The sequence below is a fragment of the Ursus arctos genome, unplaced genomic scaffold (assembly GCF_023065955.2).
Source record: "Ursus arctos isolate Adak ecotype North America unplaced genomic scaffold, UrsArc2.0 scaffold_26, whole genome shotgun sequence".
Lineage (NCBI taxonomy): Eukaryota > Metazoa > Chordata > Mammalia > Carnivora > Ursidae > Ursus > Ursus arctos.
This window is the reverse complement of record NW_026622941.1, coordinates 9,704,974-9,732,547: the sequence shown is the minus strand read 5'-3', so window position 1 is coordinate 9,732,547 and position 27,574 is coordinate 9,704,974. Positions and strand designations below refer to the sequence as shown.

General features: G+C 35.2%; 2 protein-coding genes across 2 annotated transcripts; one reads left to right on the top strand and one right to left on the bottom strand.

Annotated features, from left to right (window-relative positions):
• Positions 1–7,734: 7,734 nt before the first annotated feature.
• On the top strand, positions 7,735–11,167 carry CLEC2A (C-type lectin domain family 2 member A). Its single transcript, XM_026502804.3, has 3 exons — positions 7,735–7,875; positions 9,537–9,640; positions 11,059–11,167. The coding sequence occupies exons 1-3, from the start codon at positions 7,735–7,737 to the stop codon at positions 11,165–11,167; spliced, it is 354 nt and encodes a 117-aa protein (XP_026358589.3).
• Positions 11,168–15,676: 4,509 nt separating this feature from the next.
• Positions 15,677–27,185, bottom strand: KLRF2 (killer cell lectin like receptor F2). The gene is given in 7 exon segments (XM_048216566.1): positions 15,677–15,794; positions 18,356–18,452; positions 18,455–18,470; positions 18,724–18,872; positions 22,246–22,294; positions 25,564–25,673; positions 27,116–27,185. Coding segments are annotated over 7 exon segments (609 nt in total).
• Between the last annotated feature and the right edge of the window lie 389 nt (positions 27,186–27,574).

Here is a 27,574-nt window from a genome sequence, read left to right as displayed (position 1 = left end):
AGGATTGTCCCCTTTATTATGTCTTGGTGTCCTTCTTTATCTCTGGTTAGAGTCTTTGTTTTAAAATCTAGTTTGTCCAGGGGCGCCTGGGTAGTGCAGTTGTTAAGCGTCTGCCTTCGGCTCAGTGTGTGATCCCGGCGTTCTGGGATCGAGTCCCACATCAGGCTCCTCCGCTGGGAGCCTGCTTCTTCCTCTCCCACTCCCCTGCTGTGTTCCCTTTCTTGCTGGCTATCTCTCTGTCAAATAAATAAATAAAATATTTTAAAAAAATAAAAAAATAAAACCTAGTTTGTCCAATATAAGTATTGTTAGTCCAGCTTTCTCTTGACATGCATTTGCTGGATAAATATTTCTCCATCCCCTTACTTTCTATCTGCAGGTGCCTTTAGGTCTAAAATGAGTCTCTTGTAGGCAGTATATAGATGGGTCTTGTTTTTTTGTCCATTCTGACACCTTATGTCTTTTGATCGAAGCATTTAGTCTATTTATATTCCAAATAATTATTGATATGATATGCATTTATTGCCATTTTATTACTTGTTTTATTCTTGTTCTGGAGATTTTTTCTGATCCTTTCTTGTCTTTGTTGCTTTGGGTCTCTCCTTAGCATTTTAAGGGTCCCCTTTAATATTTCTTGCTGGGCTGGTTTGCTGGTCATGAACTCCTTCAGTTTTGGTTTGCCTGGGAAATTCTTTATCTCTCCTTCTATTCCAAATGATAGCCCTCCTGGATAGAGTATTCTCGAGTGCATATTTTTCCTAGTAAGCATGTTGAATATATCACGCCTCTCTCTTCTACCCTACTAAGTTTCTGTTGGGAAATTTGTAGCTAGCCTTATGTAAGTTAAGGACTTCTTTTGTCTAGCTGCTTGCTTTAAAAATTTTTTTCTTTATCACCACATTTTGCAAATTACCATATGTCTTGCAGTCAGCCTGCTTTTGTTGATTTTGATGGGAGTTCTCCATGCCTCTTGGATCTGGATGTCTATTCCCTTCCCCAGATTTGGGAACTTTTCAGCTATTATTTCTTCAAGTAAACTTTTTGCCCCTTTTTCTGTCTCTTCTTCTCTGGGACTTCTATAATACGAATGTTATTATGTCTGGTGGAGTCACTGAGTTCCTTAAGTCTATTCTCATGTTGCATAATTCTTCTTTCTCTCTTTTTTCAGCATCATTCTTTTCCATAATTTTGTCTTCTATGTCACTAATTCATTCTGCTGCTTCTTCCAGCCCACTGTTTATTCCATCAAGCCTGTTTCCAATCTCATTTATTGCACTCTTCATCTCTGATTGTTTCTTTTTTAACTCTTTTATCTCTGTGGTAAGGGTCTCACTGATGTCTTCCATTCTTTTCTCAAGACCAATGAGTATCCTTATGATTGTTGCTTTAAATTCTTCGTCAGGCATGTTACTTAGATCTGTTTCACTTAGATCTCTGGCAGTGGCCTTATCTTATACTTTCATTTGGGATGAATTCCTCCATCTTGGCATTTTGTCTACATCTCTGCCTTCTTCTCTGTGTTAGAAAAGCCAGTCATGTCTCCTGCTCCTAAAAGTAGTGGCTTTATGAAAAAGAGGTCATGTAGTGTCTAGGACCTGGTTCTTTAGGGAGTGTTTCCAGTGTGCTGCGTGTGCTCTGCTATTGTGTTTGGTTGCTATATCCTTCATGCCAGTCACCTGTAGAGGTTCTCCTTTCCTGTTATGGGCAGTTAAAACTCAATGCAGTGAGTTTTAACTAGGTGTGCTGTGGTCTGCTTGTGAAATGAGACCTGATTCCAACTCCACCAGAACTGAGGCCCTGTATAACTCTCTTGTTGGGAGACATGGTGTGGGCAGGGGTTTGTGCTGGTCTTCTGGAGGAGGGGCCCACTGTACTGGGACTGAGGCAAGTGTGACTGAGAAAGGCAGTTCCACCAGAGAGCAAGGGTGTGGGGCTTGGTGTAAGGAAGTTAGTGTTGGCACTGCATTGCTTCTTGCAGATGACTCTGTTTTTATACTAAGGTGTGGGGGAGGGAAATGGCACCAGCCAGCTCCTTTGTTCCTGGAGATGCATTTCCATGAATGTTGCCTCTCAGGGATGAGTTCCAAGAAGTGTGAATAATCTCCCCTGTGTGGGTCCCCAGAGTTCTTGAGATCACCATTTCCATACTCTCTGCTCCCAGATTGTTTGCCTACCTTATCTCCAGGAGCAGCAGAGTACTCTGGACTGTATTCCAGCCAAGCCTACTGATCTTTAAAACTCCAGATTTAAGCCCCACTCATTGCCAGAACTCACAAAATTCAGCGTTTCTCATTTTTCAAGCCAATGTCTTTGGGGAAATGTTCTTGTGCATTGCCTTGTGTTCTCCCTCCTCTCTTGGCCTTCTGCTCAACCACAGCTCTCTCCCCTCCATAGCACCTGTGACCTCTTTCTCTTCTACCTACCTTCTTCGATGTGGCATCCTCTCTCCTTTTAGTTATGGAGTTTTGTCATGAGCACGCTATGAAGGTGCATATATGAGTTGTGTCTTTTCATAATGTCCCCTTTATTCAATCATAAAGCAAAGTTAATCACAATTATAAAGCAGGTTCAGGATTTCAAACTCAATGACATTTCACTGTGCAATTAAACTTGACTCCTCACACAGCACACACAGCAGAACATAAGGTAAACCACACAACAAAGATAGCAGAAGGGTGTAGGAAGTTAATAAACCAAACGCAAAGTCAGTCTATGGGTGTGTAGTTGAGATAAGACTAATCTGGTCTGGGTCAACTCTTGGTATTTACTACTTATTATGTTCAAGCAGTGAGGATCTCATTCTGTTCAGAGATCAGTCAAGCAGAGCCTTTGGCTTTTCTAAGTGATCAGACATAAAGAGGTCATGTCTGAAGAGTCTGACAGTGTGCTGCAAAAATCCTCTCCTTTTTAAAGGGATTTAATTAGTCTTAGGCCCCTTGCAGACCTCCTCGAGTTCCGCTTGTTATCAATTCTGGCCTGTCAGCTGATGCTGGTCCCAGTGATATCTCATAGATGCGGTACCTTTAAGTACTTGCATCACTGCTTGACACAGACCCCTGCTTGATATGAGAGACTCCATTTTGCTCTCGACAAGTTTGTTCTGTCAATCTTCAGGTTGACTTACAGGGTATTTAAGATAATTTGATAGTTCTCTAATTGTGTTCATGGGATGAGAGGAGCCTCGGGTCTTTCGGCTCTGCCATCTTCCTGACTTTCCAAATCCTTTTACTTGACATTTAAACGTGTGTATGGAAAACATTCTTTCTACATATGCCAATAATTTGTCAGACTAGATGATCTTAATCACTACTAAAGTTGTTACTGTTTTTTTTAATCTCTTAACATTTCCATGAGTGCCAAATCCCCTCTCTAATTCTTTCTGCTCACCACAAATTACTGCTTTTATCTTGACATTTCCTTGCTTAAATGCATTAAATTTCTCCCTATTGCTTATGGAATAAAGAAAACCATTTATCTTACATTTTTCTTCTGTCATTTGACTTTATGACTTTCCTTTCTCCCCTATTTTTGATTTTGTTATTTATATATCTTTTAGAGCCATTTGTCTGATGATAGCCCTTTTGTTGAACCTTATACTTTCTTGACAACAATCCACCATTCACATTACTTCTACCTTTGAAATGACCTTGCCTTTCCTCCCTCCTTCCACCCCTGATGCCCTACCTGACCAGCTACAGTGGTCATTGGTACTTCACTTCTTTGTGCTTTATAAGGTCATTGTATCCTTCATTACTTTAAAATATAGATGCTTTTAATGAGAGTTTTAAAATTAGCTATTATGAAGGGGAATAAACAAAAATAAATAATCAGGTAGGGTTTCCCTGGAAATTTTACAGTACATATTTATTTATTTTGCAGTTTGCAAGTTGAAAAATTGCTGGATAATATACCTTTGTATGTGCATCATACTTCTCACACTGGTCATTCCTGTAATAGTAGGTGAGTGGCTGAGCTAATACACTTTCTATGGTTCTTTATGTCCAGTGGGGCCAATCTTTTCTCAAACTTAATCCTGGATCTCTCAATTCTGGAGTAACAAAAAGGTCTTATAGAGACAAGTTCTCAGGTTCCTACCAGTCTGGCAGGTTTTACCATATTCTTTGTCTCTCTCAAAAATACTCTTTTTTTTTCTTTTTAAGCTTTTATATATTTATTTGACACACAGAAAGAGAACACAAGCAGGGGGAGTGGCAGAGAGAGAGGGAGAAGCAGGGTTCCTGCTGAGTAGGGAGCCCAATGCAGGGCTTGATCCCAGGACCCCAGGATCATGACCTGAGCTGAAGGCAGTTGCTTAACCAACTAAGCCACCCAGGCGTCCCTCTCAAAAATACTCTTGAGCCTTTTCTTGATACCAGCCATTCTGACTGGGATGAGGTGATATTTCATTATGGTTTTGATTTGCATTTCCCTGATGATTAGTGATGTTGAGCATTTTTTCACATGTCTGTTAGCCATCTGCATGTCTTCTTTGGAAAAAAAGTCTATTCAGGTCCTCTGTTCATTTTTTAATTGGATTATTTGGTTTTTTTGTGTTATGAGTTACTTGTGTATTTTGGTTATTAACTCTTTATTGGATATATCATTTGTAAATGAATAAATAAGAAGATGTGGTATATATACATAATGGAATATTATTCAGACTAAAAGAATGAAATCCTGCCATTGTGACAGCATGAATGGACCTAGAGGGTATTATGTGAAGTGAAGTAAGACAAAGACAAATATCATATCATTTCACTTATATGTAGAATCTTTAAAAATAAAATAAAATAAACAAACAAAAAATAGACACAGACTCAAAAATACAGAGAGCAAACTGGTGGTTGCCAGAGGGAGGGTGTTAGGCAGATGAGCAAAATAGGTGGAAGGCATTAAGAGGTACAAATTTCTAGTTATAAAATAAATAAATCACAGAGATTAAAAATACAGCATAGGGAATATGGTCAAGAATATTATAATAACTTTGTAAGGTGACAGATGCTAACTATATTTATCATGGTGAGCATTTTGTAGTGTATAAAATTGACAAATCACTATGTTGTACACCTGAAACTAATATATCACCATGCTTCAATTTAAAAAGTAAATTAAAAAACCTAAATACTCTCGGGGCACTGGCTGGCTCAGTCAGTTGAGCATTAACTTGATCTCTAAGTCATGAGTTTGAACCCCACATTGGGTGTAGAGATTGCTTAACAAAAAACAAAAAAACTAAATACTCTAAATCTCACAATATCGTTATCTTCTTGAATTTATAGAAGTTCTTAATCTTTGAGTAAAATAATAATAAATTCTCAAACGACCACCACATAACAACAGCAATAGCTATGTTTTTTAATTGAGAGTACTTTGTGCCAGTTAAAGAACCAATATTAAATACACTATATTAATTATTTATATTTAATTCTTATAAGACCATGAAACAAATATAATTATGAAATCCATTTACAGGCAAAGAAATAGAAACCAGAGTGAATAAGTTGCCTCTCACAAATAACAAATTCCAGACCCAGAATTGAGACTCTTCTTGTCTGTCTGGCTCTAATTCCTGATATTCTAACCACCATGCAATACTGCCTATATAACTACAGTATTTCTTTGCTCTTATTTCTTTTGGATTAAGATTAAGTTATATTACTAATAGTTGTTCTATGAAATATTTATTATGTTAAAAGAAAAAACGAAATAAAGGCACAAGTGATTTGTTGCAAGATTTTCTCTGTTGGAGTAGATTTGTAAAAATGAAGATATCAATGTTCTTCTGGACATTATTGACTCATATGAAAATAATTCAAAGGTAGGTTTTTTAATTCTTGAGCCATGACTCGATAGTCTCAGATTTTGATTTTCCATATGCATGCCTTGCTTAATACAGCACTTGTTAGCACTTACATTAAAGTAACAGTTAGTACTCTTTATTCTTGTTTTCTTTGTCATTCACAGAGTACCAATACTCTTCTTGCATATAGCTTTTTCTGTCATCATAGTGTCCTTGGAGCTCAATGTTATTGATATTTAAATATCTTGCAGTTAAATGTTTATATTTTTATTATTTTAGTAATCTCTGTACCCGACTTAGGGCTGGAACTCATGACCTCAAGATCAAAAGTGTCAAGCTCTTTCTGACTGAGCATTTACATATTTATAAAGAAGTGTTTCTATAAGAAGCATTTACATTCATTCATTCACTAATAAAAAAATGGAAACACAATATAGTTCATTACCTATGTATGGTAGCCTGGATCCGCTTCCAAGTATTTTATACACATACACACACAAATTATGTTATAATATTATATATTATGTTATATATATATATGTTATACATTATATATCATGGCAAAATGAAGAGAGAAGGCTTTAGAGTTGGCTTGACATTTGAATGTTTATTTGGTTCTTTTCTAGTTACATTAACTTACTCAAACATTTGGAGGGTAAGAACTTTATCTTATTCTGATTATTCAGCACCTAACTAAAACCTTGAAACAGAAAATTCTCAAAACACTATATGCAGAAATCAGTTCGTCATGATTCCAGCTTCTTTTTTTTTGTTTTGTTTTTTGTTTTTGTTTTTTTTAATAATATTTATTTTGTTATATTAGTCACCATACAGTACATCCCCAGTTCTTGATGCAATGTTCCATGATTCATTACTTGCATATAACACCCAGTGCACCATGCAATATGTGCCCTCCTTACTACCTGTCACCAGTCTATCCCATTCCCCCACCCCCCTCCCCTCTGAAGCCCTCAGTTTGTTTCCCAGAGTCCACAGTATCTCATGGTTCATTCCCTCTTCTGTTTACCCCCCCTTCATTCTTTCCTTCCTTCTCCTAACGATCTTCCTATTTCTTATGTTCTACTGGGTATTTACCCCAAAGATACAGACGTAGTGAAGAGAAGGGCCATATGCACCCCAATGTTCATAGCTGCATTGTCCACAATAGCTAAATCATGGAAGGAGCTGAGATGCTCTTCAACAGATGACTGGATTAAGAAGATGTGGTCCATATATGCAATGGAATATTACTCAGCCATCAGAAAGAACGATTACACAACATTTGCAGCAACATGGACGGGACTGGAGGAGATTATGCTAAGTGAAATAAGTCAAGCAGAGAAAGACAATTATCATATGGTTTCACTCATTTATGGAACATAAGAAATAGGATTCCAGCTTCTTTGGCACTGAATATTGGTGAAGTAGAACAAATGTTTTACTAACTCATACTCCAATATTTTGTTGTCATGTATGGTGAGTTTTACTTCCCTAGCTTGGATGTCCTTTCTTGTCTATGAGCATTTCATTTCTGCAAGGTAAAGGTAAGCTTACCTTTCTTACCCTAGTCCATGAGGCCTAATTTGTATTCATGTCTCTAGGTCTGTTTGTCAATTGTTAAATTTTATGCACTGTTTCTGGGAGGATGTCAATATAGACTATTAGAGTCAGGAGCTCCATTCTTCAAAGTAGAAGCCAAATAAATTGGATAAACTATGGACTGCTTGACCATTAAGTGGTTTTCCTTACAGACAACAGAATTGAATTTATCCATCATCCCCATGAATCAAGTTAATTTTACAGACTGCAAACCATAGGAGTAAAAGTAAAACTGATTCATCAGAATGAGTAGAGATACTCTTTAACTTATTTTTTTATTTGACAATTTCTTACTTTTTTCAATATTTGCAGTAATTTCAAAATGTCCCCAAACTATGGAATGTTCAGGCGAATGGATTGGAATAAGAAAGAAGTGTTTCTATTTTTCCAGGGATACCAAAAATTGGACAGCCAGTAAAAGATTTTGCAGTTCACAGGGATCAGAACTTGCTCATATTGATACACAAGAGGATATGGTAAGAAAAGGGGAAAGTTCTTAATCATTTCAGAGCTTAAGTTTGCACAAAGAATAAAAATGAAAAAAGTGAATATGATACTATGTCAGACAGTGTTCTAAGGACTATAACTATAAAAATTCGTGTAATCTTCAACCAGTGCCTATGAAGTGCATATGAAAATATCCTATTTTAAAGATGAACACAGTGAGGCACAGAGATATTATGTAACATAGCCATTGTCACACAGCCAGGACTTGTTGAACTGGGATTTGAACCTAGTCAAATTAGCTGGTGATGCTATGTCCTTAATAACAATGTATGCTGTTTATATAGCTAAATGTCTTTATTTGATGTTTTTAGATTATTAAATAGATTGTTTTTAACACCTCTACATTTTTATTCTGCCAAGAATAGCCTGGAAAAATTAAAACCAAAAACCAGATATGGCTCTTAGAATTTAGGTTGAGGATCTGAGGGAAATAGCAGTTTGAAGAGCATGAGACCATGAACAGAAGTGAAAGAGGGCAAAGGAAAGGGACTTGGGCTACAGGAATACCGGGTAAGGAAAGAGGTTTGTTCCTAGTAAGAAAGCTGACTAATAGGTTTGTGGTCCAAACCTGTATGTAGCAAGGAGCGAAGAGAAGAGAAATGAAATCCATCACTCAATATATTTTCTTGCAATTAATCATAATCATCCAGAAGTTAGTTTGATTTTTGATTATATGAGAAAACATACAGCAGCAATAACATTCTTATTCTGGTATCTACTCAAAGGACAGTTGACCCTTGAACAACACAGGTTTGAACTGTTAGGTCCACTTACATGCAGATTGTTTTCAGTAATCATAGTACAGCACTGTAAGTGTATTTTCTCTTCCATATGATTTTCTGAATAACATTTTGTTTTCTCTAGTTTACTTTATTGTAAGAAAGCAGTATATAATATATATAACATACACAATATGTGTTAATTGTTTATATTAGCATTAAGGCATTCTGTCAACAGTAAGCTATTAGTAGTCAAATTTGGGAGGAATCAAGATTTATGCTTGGGGTTTCAACTGCATGGCAGCATTGTTCAAGGATCAAATGTAGCTTATGACCAAGTTTTCCCATTTTAACAGTACTTATACTTTCTATTAAACCCTTTCCCCCGGAATCCTTCCTCTGTGATTTTTAAGAGAGGACCTGTGCACAAAACAAACTAGAAGCATTAGGTCTCTGTCATCCTTACAGAACATTCTGTCTCAGTTCCTATAGAATGCTCAGCTCCTGATTTTGTCATCCAAACACATGTAACATCATATCAGTTTATAGTCTTTGTCATTCATTCTGTGACTAAAACATACTGATGGTCTAGTTTGAAGGAAATTAATTCAGATGTTTTCCTCACCAGTTTCTCATTTGAGAGATAGAAATTATCCCAAAAGATACTTCAAGAGAGTGCAGCTCAGTGAATTGCAATGACTTGATGAAAGTCACTCTATTGCTTACAGATATTTAAGAAGTGAAAATCTTTCTGATAAACAACCTAAATACCCCTACTTGTTGCTAAAGAAGCATTAGGGCATGCAGATTAGAATGGAAATCATAAAAGATGGGAAGATTGGGTGAGAAACATGTTCAGCAATGTGCTCTAAAATATGAAGTAATGGATATTGCCCTGATTTTTGTGAAAGGAGTTTTTGAGGAGACATACAGGAACTTTTATGCACTGGATTGGATTGAACAGGAAACAAGGAGAGTCTTGGAAATGGACAAATGCCACCACATTCAGTCCTTGGTGACTTTCAGATTTAGTAGGAAAGGTTTTATTCTGGTGTATAAACATTTTAAATGATTTAGAGTTGTATTATTATAAAGAAATCTTTCTATTTTCTATGGGCAATTACCTTTCTTAGTTTTCACCCTGTGACATGTGCCTTTTCACATTGAAACATACCTTAGAGCAACCTGTCTTCCTTCTACTTGAAGTGACACACAGTGAAATTTTTCTTTTTGTGTTTTATTTTTGTTTCTTATTTCATTTTATTTTTATTGCCAAAGCCTTGCTAATAAACACTTCTTTTGCTAATTCAAATTCAAATTTTTTTGCAATTTCCAAGCCAAAACATATGTATTACTTGCACTTTCTTTTTTAAAAGATTTTATTTATTTATTTATTTATTTATCTGATAGAGAGTAAAGCGGGTGCAGGGGGCGGCAGAGGGAGAGAGAGAAGCAGGCTCCCCGTGGAGCAGACAGCCCAATGTGGGGCTTGATCCCAGGACCCTGGGATCATGACCATGAGCCAAAGGCAGATGCTTAAGCAACTAAGCCACCCAGGCATCCCTACTTGCACCTTTTTTTAAACTAGTTATATTTATACAAGATCTTTTGTTTAAAGAATAAGTGACCACGTATTTATCTTTAACTTTCCATAAGTCCATCATAAACAATATTATTTATTTATGTAACTGTTACGAGTGAATGTTGTTTTCTCACTTACGTACTATTACACTTGGAAACAACTGCTGTGTGACTTTTCTTTTTTATCTATGTACTCCTGCCTTAATATTTCGTTAAGTGCTAGATAAACAGAGGGAACCAATTAAAGAAATATTAAAATATGTGAGATAAGACAAATTACACTAATTGCAAAAGAAGAAAAAAATCAACAGAGCAAATTAATAAAAACAATATTGCAATTAGTCTCTTTGGTTTCTATCTCAGTATGTTTCAAATGCATCAAATAAATATAAATCTTATTCCTTAATTTCAAAAAGGAACATTGGCTAAAAATATGCCAGAAAACTGCTTTAAAGAAACTCTAGAGATTTTTCAATTTAGCAAACATAGTCTCTCTTGATAAATGGATGGAAATAGATATAGATAGATAAATGTCGATAGATATTGACTTACATGAATATTCATGGTTTATCCGTGTTCATTTATACCTATAGCTGCCTTTCTATTTATTGTTATAAATAATTTACAGATTATACTAATAATTATAATAATTATACTAATAATTATAATAATTAAATAGCTATATTCAGTCTTCTATTCCTTTGATGTACCAGATATTTTTTTGTAGCATATGGTGATGAGTGAGTATGGAGCTCAATGTTTTGTGTAAAGTTTCAGATCACATGAATCTTAATTTTATTTTTGATTACAGCTTTAAGTGGTTCCCAAACTAATTCTAATGGTTCTTTTCAGGTTTGAAATTAGTGGGAATGGATCCTTTGCTTTTCTGAATGCTGACGGAGTCCATAGTTCTAGGGGATTTATTGATATCAAGTGGATTTGCAGCAAACCTAAATTTTAATAGAGCAAAAAGCTGGAAAATAACTATCACATGTCAGAGATAGAGAGAAGGCTTAGGTGGGCAGCAGTTATTTCTCACTTGTTATGCCACTGAATACCAAATTTTGCAAATTTTAAAAAAGGAGCTAAAAATTGTTGAATGAATGAACCTCATCAATTCAAGACACACAACTGCCCATTATAAGCACAAGTCAGGAAACTTCTACTAAAGAGAACCAAATGAAGTAATGACAATTAGATGACCTGTGACTGCAAAGATGACTTTAAGCCAATTTAAAGAGATCTATATCGATAGGCCCGCCAACATTTACTTAGCTTAAAAGTTAGAGAAATATCTGTGTTCTGTATGCGTAAATATTGCAAAATACTAACAATAATAACTTTGGCTTAAAGAAATGTTACAAGAGAATCACCTATGAAAAGACATTCACTTCAATAACATCCTAAAAACAAGGAAAAACTCACCAATAAGGATCCTAACTCTATCGATAAAAATCACTGATAAATGATCAGAATTATACATTGAATTATAAAGATTACTCAAAACAATCTACAGATTCAATGCAATCTTCATCAAAATACCAATGACATTTTTCACAGGATTAGAACCAAGAATCTTAAAATTTGTATGGAATCACAAAAGACTCCAAATAGCGAAAGCAATCTTGAGGAAGAACAAAGCTGGAGGCATCACACTCCCTGATTTCAAACTATTCTACCAAGCTGTAGTAATCAAAACAATATGGTACTGGCACAAAAACAGACACATAAGTCAATGGAATAGAATAGAGAGCACAGAAATAAAACCCACACTTATATGGTCAATTAATCTATTACAAAGGAGGTACGAATATACAATGGGGAAAAGACAGTCATTTCAATAAATAGTGTTGGAAAAATTGGACAGCTACATGCCAAAGAATGAAACTGGACCACTATCTTACACCATATACAGAAGTAAATTCAAACTGGATTAAAGACTTAACTATAAGACCCGAAATCATAAAACTCTTAGAAGAAAACAGTTGGTAAGCTCTTTGACATAAGAATTTTTTTTTTAAACCAGTCTCCTCAGGCAAGGGCAACAAAAGCTAAAATAAACAAATGAGATTATTCAAACTAAAGAGCTTTGCACAGTGAAGAAAACCATCAGCAAAATGAAAAGATAACTTGGAATTTATAAAAAACTAATTAAAAATGAGCATTAAAAATGGGCAGGGGCGCCTGGGTGGCACAGCAGTTGAGCATCTGCCTTCAGCTCAGGGCGTGATCCCAGCGTTATGGGATCGAGCCCCGCATCAGGCTCCTCCGCTATGAGCCTGCTTCTTCCTCTCCCACTCCCCCTGCTTGTGTTCCCTCTCTCGCTGGCTGTCTCTATCTGTGTTAAATAAATAAATAAAATCTTAAAAAAAATAAAAATAAAAAAAATAAAAATGAGCAGAAGGCTTGAATAGACGTTTTTCAAACACAGGTGGCCAAGTGGCACATGACAAAATGCTCAACATCACTAATCATTAGAGAACTGCAACTTGAAACCACAAAGAGATCATCTCCTATCTGTCAGATTGACTATTATCAAAAAGATAAGAAATAAAATGAGAGTGATGTTGGTGAAGATACAGAGAAAAAAGAATCCTTGTACACTGTTGGTGGGAAGGTAACTTGGTGCAGCCACTATGGAATGTAGTATGGAGGTTCCCCCCAATATAAAAATAGAACTACCATAAAACTCAACAATTCTATTTTGGTGTACTTTCCCAAAGAAAAGAAAAACACAATTCAAAGAGATATTCATACCCCTATATTAATTGCAGTATTTACGATAGCCAAGATATGGAAGGAATCTAAGTGTCCATCAATGGATGAATCAATAAAAATGTGGTATATATATATACAATGGAGTATTACTCAGCCATATAAGAGAATGAAATCTTGCCATTTGCAACAACATGGATGGACCAGGAGGGTATTATGCGAAGTGGAATAAGTCAGACAGAGAAAGACAAATGCCGCATGATTTCAATTATATATGGAACAAAAAAATAGAAAGAAAACAAATAAACAAAAAAAAACCAGGAGCAGACTTATAGATACAGGAAACAAACTATTGGCTGTCAAATGGGGGAGGTATTAAGGGGAAGTGAGGTAGATGGAAAGAGATTAAGAGGTACAAACTTCCAATGATAAAATAAATACGTCAAGGGGATGTAATGTACAGTATAGGGAATACAGTAACTAATATTGTAATAACTTTGCATGGTGACACATGGTAACTAGACTCATGGGGATAGTTTTGTAATGTATAAAAATGTGAAATAACTATGATATACACCTGAAACTAATGGGATACTGTATCAATTATACTTCAATTTAAAATATTACAAAGCTTAGACAGTGGAATATAAACTAGAATAATTATATCAGAAGTAACCAAACAATAGATAATTGAAAAAAAATTAATTTCCCAAGTAAGGACAAGAAAATAGGATGTGCTTATGACATATCCCTGGGTGCAGTCGTAAAATTCTAATTCTCCAGGGCACTCAAAAAAATATATCAAAACCACCTACATTACATTAGCTTGAGTTTAAATTCTTGCCTAGGTAACTATGAATTATTATGAGTAACTAGGTAACTATAAATTACTCATAATCTATGAGTGCAGGAAAGAAGTGAGTGTAGGCGAAAGAGAAAATAGTAGGGTGGAGAAGCTGGGAGGAAAAGAGAGTATCTATATTACAAACACATAGGAACATGTCCTTCTTGCATATCTTTAATGGAGGCTTATTTTCCTAATTAGATACAGTTGAAACTTTCTGATAAATGAAAAGGAAATTCTTGCAAGCTGACTAGTCAATGTTTACCCTGGCACTATATGGGAACGAAAATGACTTAGCAAATGTCAGCATGTAATCAAGTATGGGCAATTATACCCATGCATGATGTTATCAAAAAAAACATGAAAATAATGCATTTTAGAATGCCATTGTGTATTACAGTTGGATGTATTAAGTTCTGGCTAAGTCCAAGTTTTATTTGATTCATAATACAGGTTTTATTTTTAGTGTTGTTTCATGGTTATAAACTGATTTTGTAAATTGCTTAGTAATTTAGAGTAATGCACTCTTTTTTTCTTTGATTCACAGTTATTAGGGTATAAATTCCTGATGGCTTATAATTTATTATGGTCAATTTGGAGGAGTTAAGTAATGACCTTACTTATATAGTGGACACAAACTGTTACATTTATTTTGAAATACAAATGTGTTTTAAATGCATTAGAGGAAAATAAGAAACTTCACATTGTATAGAACTTCAGTTAGAAAACTAAGGGAGTGGGGGGAGCCTGAGTGGCACAGCGGTTAAGCGTTTGCCTTCGGCTCAGGGTGTGATCCCAGCATTCTGGGATCGAGCCCCACATCAGGCTCCTCTGCTATGAGCCTGCTTCTTCCTCTCCCACTCCCCCTGCTTGTGTTCCCTCTCTCGCTGGCTGTCTCTATCTCTGTCGAATAAATAAATTAAAAAAAAATCTTTAAAAAAAAAAAAGAAAACTAAGGGAGTGGGATCATTCTTAATATAATAATTTTAAATATAAATGATATATAAATTTGATTAAAGGGAAATAAATTTGGGATCACATCAAATTACTCAAATAGACATCTCATACTTACAACATCTGAGTACTTAATACTAGTTGAAAGTTTGATTTCTTTTTGATAAAAATTGAAGACAATTACCTTGGGGTAAAAGCCCACCATGAAGAAAAAAATGTTATATCTATGCGCCTCGGCTATTACTTCACCAGATGCTCAGGAGTTAGAACCCAAGAAATAAGACACACAGAGAGAATAAGGTAAGGTAATTTAGAAGATTAAATTTAATTATTTTTTAGACATTGAAATAATAGAAAAGTGTGTTTTTTTGTTTAAAAATAAGTTATATTTCCTCATTTTGAAGTATTATTTCTATATGGAATATTTGAAAATGTTATATTTGTATTGTTAAAAAAGAGACAACAGGCCCAAAATAGTAAGCCCATGTCACCAAACCAAAACTTAATACCTAATCTAATTGCAGTTTTAATCTCCCCAGAAATATAATTTTAACTGGTTGAGAATTTTCTGGTCAACACTAATGACATAATCCACCTGATTGACCCCTTTTGTGTGCCAAAGAAAGGTGACCTTGCCCAAAATAATCTTTTGTCGTTGTTGGTTTGTCTTGTTTTGTTTGTTTTGTTCTATATGACTTCCTTGTTTCAGCCCTATCGTTCCTTTTCTGGAGCTCGCTGGCGCTCCTTTTTACTTGCTAGGTGGGAATGCTGCCCAGTTCCATGAGTCATTGAATAAAGCCAATTAGATCTTCAAATTTATTTGTTTGAATTTTGTTTTTTAATAATATAGAAAATAAATAAATTTACATTCCAATTAAAAAAAAAGATAGGCACTGTTAACAGCCACAAGAATTTATTCCAAGTCTTTATTTAAATGCACAGATTTGCTTTTGTTGTTCAGACAACGTCTCTTTGGCAAATGCCATTAAATCTGGAGTTACAGTCTTCAGAATATACCTGATTTCCTGTTATGACTGCACAGCTCTTGTGATCCGTTTGTCCCATCACGAGAAAACTAGGAGATCAAATGTAGACGTTAGAGCATTTATTTTAAATTAATGATTATGGTTCTTAAAGTTTCCTCCAGCCAAACGTATATAGGTAATTCTTCAGTAGCCAAAATGTTGCAGAGGTTTTAGAATAGACTCTTCTTTTATTGCCAGTAATTGTATTTGGGCACTCTTGTTTTGCTTGCCCTCCACACCCTCCCCCTGGGATGTCTTTCTTATTTGAGCAACATTGCCACAGAAGCTCCGGCCTGATGACTAGAAGCATCACTGTCTCTTCCTTCTCTCTCCACCCTCGAATTGCATGTATCAACAAGTTCTGGTATTCTGCCTCTGGATTGGTCCTTATGTCCATTCACTCCCAGCCCAGGCTGCTACTGCCTCTCCCTTATCTTTGGTTACAGCCTTCTGACTGAACTTCAATTTCAATTTCATTTTCCATCTATTCATTCTCCACACAGCAAAATAATTTTCTATAAAAGGTAATTAAATATTAAAATGTAAGTTTTTCTCTCTGTTTAAAATTTTTTAGAGACGAAGAGTGGGAGGGGCAGAGGGGGAGGGAGAGAGACAATCTTAAGCAGACTCCATGCCCAGTGCAGAGCCTGATGAGGGGCATGGGGACACACTCACCCTCACAACCCTGAGATTATGACCTGAGCCAAAAGTAAGAGTCAGACACTCAACCGACTGAACCATCCAGGAGCCCCTAAAATATGAGTTTTTAGTAAAGACTGCATGGTAATAGAGATACCAGTAGGAGTTGAAAAGCCTAACTCAGGAGGACAATTTTTATTTATGTTAAAGTAAAAAGCTATTTAGATGTTTAAATTCTTCATTAACTTCAACAGTATGATGAGGAAAATATGTGAAGAGAATATTTTTGGAGAGAGCTATCACCTTAACTATTCTTTCCAGTTGCTGACTACTATTTAACAATAAAAACCAAACACTATTATAACCATTTGCATATCATTTCTCCTTAAATAATCAAATGAAAGTTTTTTGAAAGAGAGATGCTGCCCTAACAATATGTTGGTTTCCAAAGGGGGAGGGAGAGAAAGGCCTAGGTGTTCCTTACTAATTTGTGTCTAAGATTGCTGTCCAAGCAGGGACAAAGAATGAATACCACTTCACACTATAGTTTCATGTGCATGAGAGATGATAACATATGGAGAATGGAAGCATCTCGAAGTAGATAAATATCGAGACTGAAATGGACTATGACTCCAAGGCCTTTGCTTTAAAACTGCCACAGGCCAGGTGCTCTAGTGATGTGTAAAGAAAACAAGGGTACAGAGGAGAACGTGTAAATGTATGTGACACTTAAGAATTTTAAAACACCCTCGGGGGCACCTGGGTGGCGCAGTCGTTAAGCGTCTGCCTTCGGCTCAGGGCGTGATCCCAGCGTTCTGGGATCGAGCCCCACATCAGGCTCCTCCGCTGGGAGCCTGCTTCTTCCTCTCCCACTCCCCTGCTGTGTTCCTTCTCTCGCTGGCTGTCTCTGTCAAATAAATAAATAAAATCTTAAAAAAAAAAAAAGAATTTTAAAACACCCTTATATGAATTACCTTATGTTGTTCACAGAAGAACATTGTGAGGGAAGCTTCATTATTCTTTTCATACAGATAAAGAAATTGATATCAAAAGTTTAGAATATTCTTCTTTTTAAAGATTTATTTATTTATTTATTTATTTATTTATTTATTTATTTGAGAGAGAGTGAGAGAGGTGGGTGGGGCAGAGGGAGAAGGTGAGGGAAAGAATCTCAAGCAGACTCCCCAGTGAGCACTGAGCACTGGGCTCCATCTCACAACTGCAATATCATGACCTGAGGTGAAATCAAGAGTCGGATGCTTAACTGGCTGAACCACCCAGGTGCCCCAAGTTTAGGAGAATATTCTAAGGGCAAAATTTCAAACTCGTTTTCTGATTTCAGCTCGAGAGGTGTTTTTATACATTGCAGACGCTTTTATTTATAGGGGAATTTTATCTTTGCATTTTCTATGTAGAATATAGTTGCCGATGGGACGCCTGGGTGGCACAGTCATTAAGCGTCTGCCTTCGGCTCAGGGCGTGATCCCGGCATTATGGGATCGGGCCCCACATCAGGCTTCTCCGCTGGGAGCCTGCTTCTTCCTCTCCCACTCTCCCTGCTTGTGTTCCCTCTCTCACTGGCTGTCTCTCTCTGTCAAATAAATAAATAAAATCTTGAAAAAAAAAAGAATATAGTTGCTGAAAATTATTTTAAGTGAGATTTAAGTGGGCTTAAAAATTATAAAGTCATTATCATTTCTTGACCATTAAAATTTCCAGATGTCATAGTGAGCACTTTCTAGACCTACTTCTCATCTTTAGTGCATGTTAAAAGAAGAAGGAGAGGAAACAAAGAAGAAAGAGAAAATTCTGAAAAAGAAAGATAGGAAAGGAAAAGGAGGGGGCAAAGGAAGAAAAGAAAGGAGGAAGAATGATAAAAAAAACTGGAAATCATGGAAGCTTATTAAAAATACCTTTCTATCAATAAAACCACATTATTGCTGCCATTCTTCCACCTCAAATAATTACTTACTCATTTTGTTCCACAAAAAGGTGTTTATTTATCCACATCCATTGTTTTCCTGGAGATGTAATATACAGTCCAATCCAACCAGGATTTCCAGGTTTAAAGTCTTCTGTATGAACTCCTATCAAGGAAATGGTGTAGTCATTTACTAATTTATTCAAAAAATTCCATGCCCTCTATAGAATAAGGCACTATGCCAGGCATCGATGGAATGGTAAATAATCATTTCTTTCATAAAGAATACGTTTTTTTTTTTTTAAATAAACAACAGTAATTATATTATGGCTAACGAATGTTCTAAACCACCCACACTTCTTAGAATTGCACCTAGCAATTCTTCCTTGGGTACTTAGATCCTGTATTTGATTCCTCACCAGCTCGTTCAAAGTTTGGATCACTGGTAAATGTGCCTGTAGATTTGCACAATCATGTTGACTCTCATTCCAAGTTTTAGAAGAAATTGAAAACCTGTAGCATTTCCCTTGGTTCAGCAGCCAGTCTTCTGGGCACAAAAAAATATTTCCTAAAGGAAAATGTAAGAAAAAAGATTAGACTTTACAGTCAATAAAGTGTGAATAGACCATATGTTATTAAAAGGCTACTCTAAGAGCAGAACAAGAATGAGATTAATTTATTAATCTGTATATTTCTGGAATGGAGGCAGGATTTTGAGTGAGGGTTGGGGAGAAAAAAAGCATATGAATTCCGACCCTCATAATTAGAAGAAAAAAATATTTAATATTTTTGATTATTTATAACTAACACAAGTAAGAGCCTATTGCTTAAACCTCTCTATCTGGCCTAATTCCTTTTCTTGGGGTTGTCCTTACAACCTGTACTTTGTTTCTGTGAGATTACTTACCATTAGCATTACTTACATGATTTCTCATAGGATACTTTGATCCTCCTGTGTTTTCATTCATACTCTCTCCTTACACTTGAATAGCCTTCCCTTCCTTCTTCTTCATCTAAATTAGACTTATATTTTACTGTTCAGCTGTACTTCCATCTCAAAAACAACGTCTTTAACCAGTCATAATTTCTGCTGGCTCTAGACTCATAACATTTAGGTGCCATTTAGCAAAGAGTGTATTGTCCATGTCCCAGTCATTTGCGAGCATCTCCTTGTCTTTTACCCGACTGGGAGGTTGTCAATGTGACTGTCATATTCATCTTTGAATTTCCTATCACATAGCACTTTGATATGTTATTTAATTATTAAATGATTGAATTAAATATCCATAAGTTAAGGCATGTTATATTTTTTAGTGCTAATCTTTTAGTCTGTTATATATGAGCCTAAATTTTTGTAAAAATCTATTTTAGGAAATTGAATTTATATGTCCAGCTAAGATGGGAAATAAAAGTAATATCAGTACATATGACTTGAAGAGGACTATCAAGGAATAATTTCCATACAAACTCCATATATATTCTTAACTCACTAATACATTCTGTGCCAGGAAAGCATTGCCAATCTTGAATAATTATAATTTTGCAAAATATTGGTAGACTCAGAATAAGTCTATTCTCAGTTCTAACAGTGCATAGTAGCATGTTAAAAAGTATAAGATGACCTCAAATATACCTCCCAATTTATGATTGAAAGGAGCTTTCTATTTATTATTATTTTTGAGAAGGAGTCATTTGGACTAAGTAACTACATTATGTGGCTATTATGAAGTATAGTTGCAGAGTTGCAAAACACCCTAAAAATGCCCTAAATGATTAGTGTAATATATTGAAATATCCAAAAGAATGATGCAAAAGGTGGATACTAATTGTCCAAAAGAGTTATTATTGTGAACTCAGGTTCAAGTGCCATCTTTTAAAATAAGAAGAAATATCCTGGGGGATGAGAATGGAATGAAATATTTATTGAGCAACGCTTTATACCAATTCCTGTCTCAGACGCTTTACATCATAACAACAACAAACACATAGAGCCACTACAGTGGGTGAGTTTCTAGGCACCTAACATACTTAGTTTTTAAAACTACTTTATAAGATAGAGGAACATGTTAAATGACACCATGGACATCTGAGCAGAAAAATCCAGAATGTGAGAAATTACACACAACCATGATCCATTCTTTTTTTCTGACGAATAAATGGCAAAGAAGAAATAAAAGGAGGTAAAGAGGACCTACAGGTTAAGATACTCAAGAGACATTTTAACCAAATGCCAGTTGTGGTCTTTGTTATGATTCTGATTCTAACAAATCTTTTGGAAGAAAAAAAGACATTTTAATGCTGACTGGATAGTAGACGATCTTAAGAAGTTATTGATGACTTTATTTTAGGAGCTGTGGTGGACAGAATAAAACATTCTTAGAGAAATTTTAAAATCTCCCAAGATTCCTGCCCCATAGTGTACCTGGTGTGTGGAATTCCCTTTCTTTTGGTGTGAGTCAGACCTGTGAATATGACAGACCAGCCCTCCCGTGATTAAGTTATATGGTGTGGCAAGATGAAAAGATTTTGAAGACTAGGGAAGGGTCTGCAGGCCATCAATTTTGAACGAATGAAGAGATTATCCCAGGTAGGTCTGATTTAATCAGATATAAGATTTTAAGAACAGGCCTGGGCCTTTTCTAAAGAGAAAGATAATTCCTATTTTCTTTTAAGAATTGGGCCTTCAGATCTTGAGAGGATGTACAGAGAGGATGGCAAGGAAATGCAGGGGTCCTATATGAAACTAGAGTCGCCCTGGATGACAGCCAGCAAGAAACCAGTGACTTCAGTCCTACAGCTATAAGTAACTGAATTGTACCAACCACCACATGAGCCTGCAAGAGGAACCTCAGCTCCAGAAAGGTGTGTGATCTTGTCAACACCTAAATTATAGCCAATGATACCCTGAATAGAAGACCGAGTTAAGCTGTGCCCATACTCCCAACAATAATAATTATTATCTTAAACTGCTAAGCATGTGGTGATTTGTTACACATCCAGAGAAAAGTAGCACAGATGTATAATGGTATTGTGTTTGTGTTAAGCAAAAGAGCCCTTAACTGTTTTTTTAATTACATACGGATATATTAAAATACTAAATGGCATGATATCTTTTTTTCCTTATAATAATATTTTTTTATTATATTATGTTAGTTACCGTACAGTACATCCCTGGTTTTTGATGTAAAGTTCCATGATTCATTAGTTGCGTATAACACCCAGTGCACCATGCAATACGTGCCCTCCTTACTACCCATCACCAGCCTATCCCATTCCCCCACCCCCCTCCCCTCTGAAGCCCTCAGTTTGTTTCTCAGAATCCATATCTGATCATTGCTTTAATGTAATCTGGTTTGGAGGAGTGACGATGGGAGAGACATAAATAATATTGATTATATACTGACAAATGTTGAGGCTGTTTGAAATGTACATGGACATTTATTATACAAGTCTCTACTTTTATTTTATTATCTAATGTGCATGACGGGCTGGCAAGCTGGAGACCCAGGGAAGAGGTGATATTGCAGCTCCTGTCCAAAAGCAGTCTGGAGGCCCAATTCCCTCTTCCTTTGGGGAACCTCAGTATTTTTTTTCTCTAAAGGCTTTCAGCTAATTGGGCAAGGCCCACCCACAGTATGGAAGGTAATCTGCTTAACTCAGAATCTACTGATATAAATGCTAATCTCCTCTAAAAAGTAATTTTACAGCAACATCTAGGCCAGTATTTGCTCCAATATCTGAGCGCTGTGTGTGGCCTAGCCAAGTTGACACTAAAATTAACACCACCATTGATTTAATCTACAGTAAATATTCTATCATGTGGGTATTATATCCCCACTTGAAAATTTAGAAAATTCCCGTTTAATCTGCCTAAATTCATGTGACCAGTTGGGGAATCTCTTCATTCAAACATAGAGCAGCATGTTAGGACAAGACATTACCTGCTAGATGGCTGATATTTACTTTCTGGGAGAAATCTGGTTTTTTTATCTGTAGTCAGTGCAAAAAGAAAATAATAATGAGAAACATTTGAAAATAAGTAGCAATCTAGGTATGTTAGAATAAAAACTTGCACAAAACAAAGACAGTCAAATAAAAATTCAAAGTCTCTCTCTTATACTCTGCTTCTACTCTTCTCTTTCCCCAAAATTAGCCACTTTTTACCATATCCACTTTTACTCTTTTAGGTGCTGATCACAATTCTAAATAATGTGTACTTTCTTAAACTTCATGCGCATTACTTTTTTTGTATATTGTTTTCTTTTTCCCAATGATCTTTTAAATTACTGTTATTTCTTTTTGGTCCAGACCCACCCCCCCAAAAAAAATCTCCTTTTTACCATATCAAGTTCCTTTAGCATCTTATAGCATTATTTATAGGTTGTTTCCATATAGACTGAATTCATTGCTGCCCAGGGACCTAGAACAGCTGATAACCTGAAATGTCTTTTCATTACATTCTTGTGCTAGCTTCACTCTATCTAAAATCAGCACACACACACACCTGCCCTATTTGTTCCAAAAGTATGCATGGAAAAATTATATTGCTTGATTACTCTTGTTTTAAACTTGTTTAAAAATAAATAAAAAATAAATACACAAACTTGTTTAGATTTGCTCATAAAGTTGAAGGCATTACTAAAGTGGTGTCCTTTTATGTACATTGAAAAATCTGAGGTCAATTTGTTTCTCTTTGGGGAGAAAACTTAAGATCAAATCTTTACCCCTGGTGTCCTGAAATATGATGCAGATCTCTCTCTCTCATTATCTTATCTATCTATCATCTATCTATTTATCTATCATCTACCTATTCATATCTATCCATCCATCTATCATCTATCTATATCTATTTGCATATCCTACTCTGAATTTGGTAGGTTCTTAAAAGCTGGAAACTCATGGTTTGGCATTTGTTTTTTTTCTCCTCAAAATTATGTTTTATTCACATCTACTTTTCTCCCTGTTCTCTTCCTCTAGGAATTTATTAGGGAGACATTATCTTTTCTGGATGGACAATATTTTGTATTTTTGTCTCAGATTTCTTATATTTATATTTATTGATTTTTTTTTTTACTGATATTTTTCTCTACACTCTGGGATATTTTGTTAGCTACTATGAATTTTTAGATAGAAAACACACTGGAAATAGCCAAGCTACGCTGTAATCCACTACACTACTCCCCCTCCCACTCCAGAATCAAAGTAAGGGGGACATGTCTATCGCACCAACCACCACTCTCTAAGTGAGGAGCCCAAGCTTGTTCTAGTTATGTATCTCCTTGTTTTCCAAGGATTTGTTTTTGGTTTTGTTTTTTGATTTTGGCATGATATAGTGGCAAATGCTACTGTGTGAGTGGAGTAAGAGGTTGTCAAGACAACAATCTAAAAGAGCATTCCTTAGAAAGTCTTCCAGCTAATTACATTTTTTTTAGACTTCTGTTTATAATCTATACTCTCCTCTCTGACAAGGGTCCTGCCTGGGTTTTGCCATGAGGAACAGGTTCGTCTCCACTGGGCTGTTGCTGTGCTTTCTCTACACTGCAATTCTCTCCATTGATTAATCCAACAGCATTATTCCCTCTGCTTCTCATTTCTTTTCTAATATTCTACCCTTTCCATGGCCTGTGCTCATATTAATTTATTCAATTTTGATATCTTTTACTGGTCTAACCCAGAATCTTGGGAGAGAGCAGATGTAAATATTTATGGTCAATACTTTGTTTTGAACTAGAAGCCATGGAAAATATTTTTAAACTGGTCAAAGTGTAAGTGCAAACTTAATAGAAACACAAATATTGAAACTGTTACTAATTTGTTAAAATAATATCACTAGGAAAAAATATTGTCCCTACTAATATTTTACCAATGTGTCAAATTTTACTGATTTCTTCTCAGTAGGGTCCTTCTCTAAAGCAATGATTAGACACCAATTACATATTTTATCACTTATGTATTACAGAAAAGAGAACTGAGTCAAACAAGAGGTCAATGGTAGCCTGTACATACTATATTTAGTGCCTAACAAGAAACCATTTGTCCTGAATTTTAAGAACTTAAAAAAAAAGCAGTAATAATTATTACAGTATGTACAACTTCCTAGAATTGTTGGTTAACAGACAATAATGCTTACTTAGGTGGACTCATGAAAACAAATATTAGTCACCTAATATTGACTGTTAAATAGGTGGAGAATTTCATAGTATTGGAATTTGATTTCAAGTAAAATTTGAACATATTTGAAGGATATGATTAGTTGACAACTTCCCAGCCAAAGTGCTGTGCAAAGTACAGAACAATTACATTAAGTAGAACATTTATTTTGTCTTAGAAATATTTGGTATTTTCCCCTGTTGTATTGGGGAAAACACAAAAACAAACTTAACTGCCCAATACAAAAATAGACCCTCTACTTCCTTGTCTCCCTCAGAGAATTTGCCTTGGGGCTCACTTATATTTAGACATCTCATCAAAGACCACCCGAGTTTATGTTTCCATGTCAGTATTACATATAAAACAGAACCCACGTTAGCCCTACATTTTTAAGAATGACCATTTCAAGAGAAGTACAGAATTATAGAAATCCATGAATTGGTCTAGTTGTTTTGAAAAGAACAACTATAGATTATACACATTAAATATCCCTTCAGGGAAAAAAAATGGCACAGAAGTATATTTAAAATAGTTTTCAAACAGGTCCTTTGTCTTTTTTAACCATCGCATTTGTACATTTAAATCATTATCTCTGAAAATAGTACCAATGAACACATACTCTTTTCATAAAAATATATCACTAATGTTTTATAAAATAAGTCAACTAACTTTTCAGTGGAGGCTCTTCATAAGAAAAGATGCTGAATAAATGTCAATTTTATATTTGTTTCTTAATTTTTCTTAAATTTAAAATAATTTTGAATATGACATATATGGCTGATCAGTTTAATTTACCAATTTGGGGCTACAATGTGGAGTTGATCTTGATATTAAGAAGAATTAAAAATCAGGGCACCTGGGTGGCTCAGTTGGTTAGGCATCCAACTCTTGATTTTGGCTCAGGTTGTGATCTCAGAATCGTGAGATCAAGACCTCATCAGGCTCCCACTCAGCCGGCAGTCTGCTTGAGATTCTCTTTCTCTCTCTCCCTTTGTTCCTCCCCCTGACTTGAACACAAGCTCTCTCTCTCTGAAATAAATAAATCTTTGAAAAAAAGAAGAATTAAAAATCAATATTTATGTTCTAAAAGTGCAAATGTAAATAAAAACTCCATGCTCACCCCAAAAGTTCAGGGAAATCAGTGTGATCATGAAAATAAGGATCCCAATACAGCTGCATACTAGCATAAGATGATAATCTCGTGGATACAGGGAGAAGTCTGAAATATTGAGAGTTTTTTGGTGAATTTTAGAGCTCACTTGATTATTTATATCATATGTATTTATATTAATATATAAAATATAATAGAAACACATTTTATATTGCCTATATACAATACTATATATTATATAATATGAACATATTATGTATTGCATAAATTATAGGTAGAATGATTCTATGCAGAATAATTCTAGATATATACAATGTTATTGTAAATGGAATTGTTTTTCTCAATTTTAATTTTGGATTGTTCATTGCCAAGTGCATATTTGTTATATGTATTATTTATTTTAATGACCCACCGTTAGAAATAAAAGAAGGAAAAAACATTTATTGAAGTTCTATCATGTACCAATCACTATACTGGTAATATTCATGTTATTTCACTTTTATATATGATATATTGTATTTTCCTGGCTTGACTTTTTGGACAGGAATCACTGTCAATCTAAGCATCATAGATCTCTGATTAATGGTGCTTTTATAGAAGTTATGCCATAGTACTCTCTTGGATCAGAGCTGGCAGGAATGATCTCTTCACAGGGGAGGAAACAGGGAGCATCCAAACACAATGAACAGGGATATACATATATTATTTTTCTCTTTCAATCTTATATATTTGCTTCCACATCTGAGCACTTTTGAATAAGTTGGATATATACACTCTTTCTACAAACAAAATGAACACAGACATCCTTTTCCATGCAGATGCCATAGGAACACTATCTCAATCTAGCCATTCTAGCTAATTTGTCATCTTAGTGGCCAAAGAGAAAGTTGAATAATCTGATACTCAGAAAATTATTCCCCTGTTTTTATTAGCTTATAAATAAGCAAGCACTTAATATCATAATCTTGGTTATGGATTTCACAATTTATCTTCTAAGTCATAATAAAAAGTGCTGTTTCTCAAATCTGGGTAATATGTGTATGTTTTACTTTCATTTTTATGGACTTCATGCATCTGATTATACGTATAGCACACTTGTAGAATGTATCCTGTATGTAGTAAAACTTTTGAAATTTACTAACCAATTGTCTGTATTACAGAATAAATCCAAAATAAGTTTTTTTTCTTGCCTATAGGTATTCTTTTTGCTTACTCAAAAGTAAAAAGACCTCCACTTAGCTGAAAATCTTCAAAATACGTTTCCTCAATTTTATGAGGGACACCAACTCTAGGCATACAGATCTGCAGTTTACTGGTTCCATATTTGCTAGAAAGGGAAATTTCAAACGCATTCCAAAATAAGATTGTAGCTATAAATTAAAAATCAATATTTTTAAAATATAAATCAAAATATACATACATATATAAAGCCAGGTGAACAGAGAATATAGTTAATTTTAACTCTTTAAAATATTCAAAGATGATAATCTTCTTAAGAGAGTAATGCAATTTTATCCTGGAGTCGGAATGAGGGGAGATAATATGCCTACCTTTAGACCTCTGCCTGGATTTGAAAAGATTCTTATAATCCAACACCATATAGCCGTCTTCATTTTCCATCTCCTAAAATGTTTTCATGTGATATTACCCAGAAAATAGTATAGAGAAAATGGAGAATAGTTTTAGCCTTAGATATTTCTACTGGGCACAATGTACCAGAAGCTGAAAGGAAGTCCAAAAATACCCCAAAGTTACTCAGATATGGGTGGTTAGAACCACACCGGATGTGTTGGTAAAATACAGGTGGATAGCCATGTGAATTTCTGGTTAAAGTTCTGTATCCTCAAGGTAAAGGTGGCTCTATTATTCCATTTTTCAACAGTTCTTTATTGTGCACTTACCATGTACCAGACAGTTGTCTGCAGTGTATTAAGAACATAATAGTGAAAAAGATAAAAATACTTTCTGCTCTCATGTCCTTTATATTCTAGTAAAAGAAAAAAAATGAA

Excerpts from the sequence above, each read along its gene's own strand:
- CLEC2A (XM_026502804.3), top strand. The coding sequence starts at position 7,735 with ATGGAATGTTCAGGCGAATGGATTGGAATAAGAAAGAAGTGTTTCTAT. Across the intron at positions 7,876-9,536 it reads TTGATACACAAGAGGATATG|GAGTTTTTGAGGAGACATAC; the intron begins GTAAGAAAAGGG and ends TTTTTGTGAAAG. Across the intron at positions 9,641-11,058 it reads GCCACCACATTCAGTCCTTG|GTTTGAAATTAGTGGGAATG; the intron begins GTGACTTTCAGA and ends GGTTCTTTTCAG.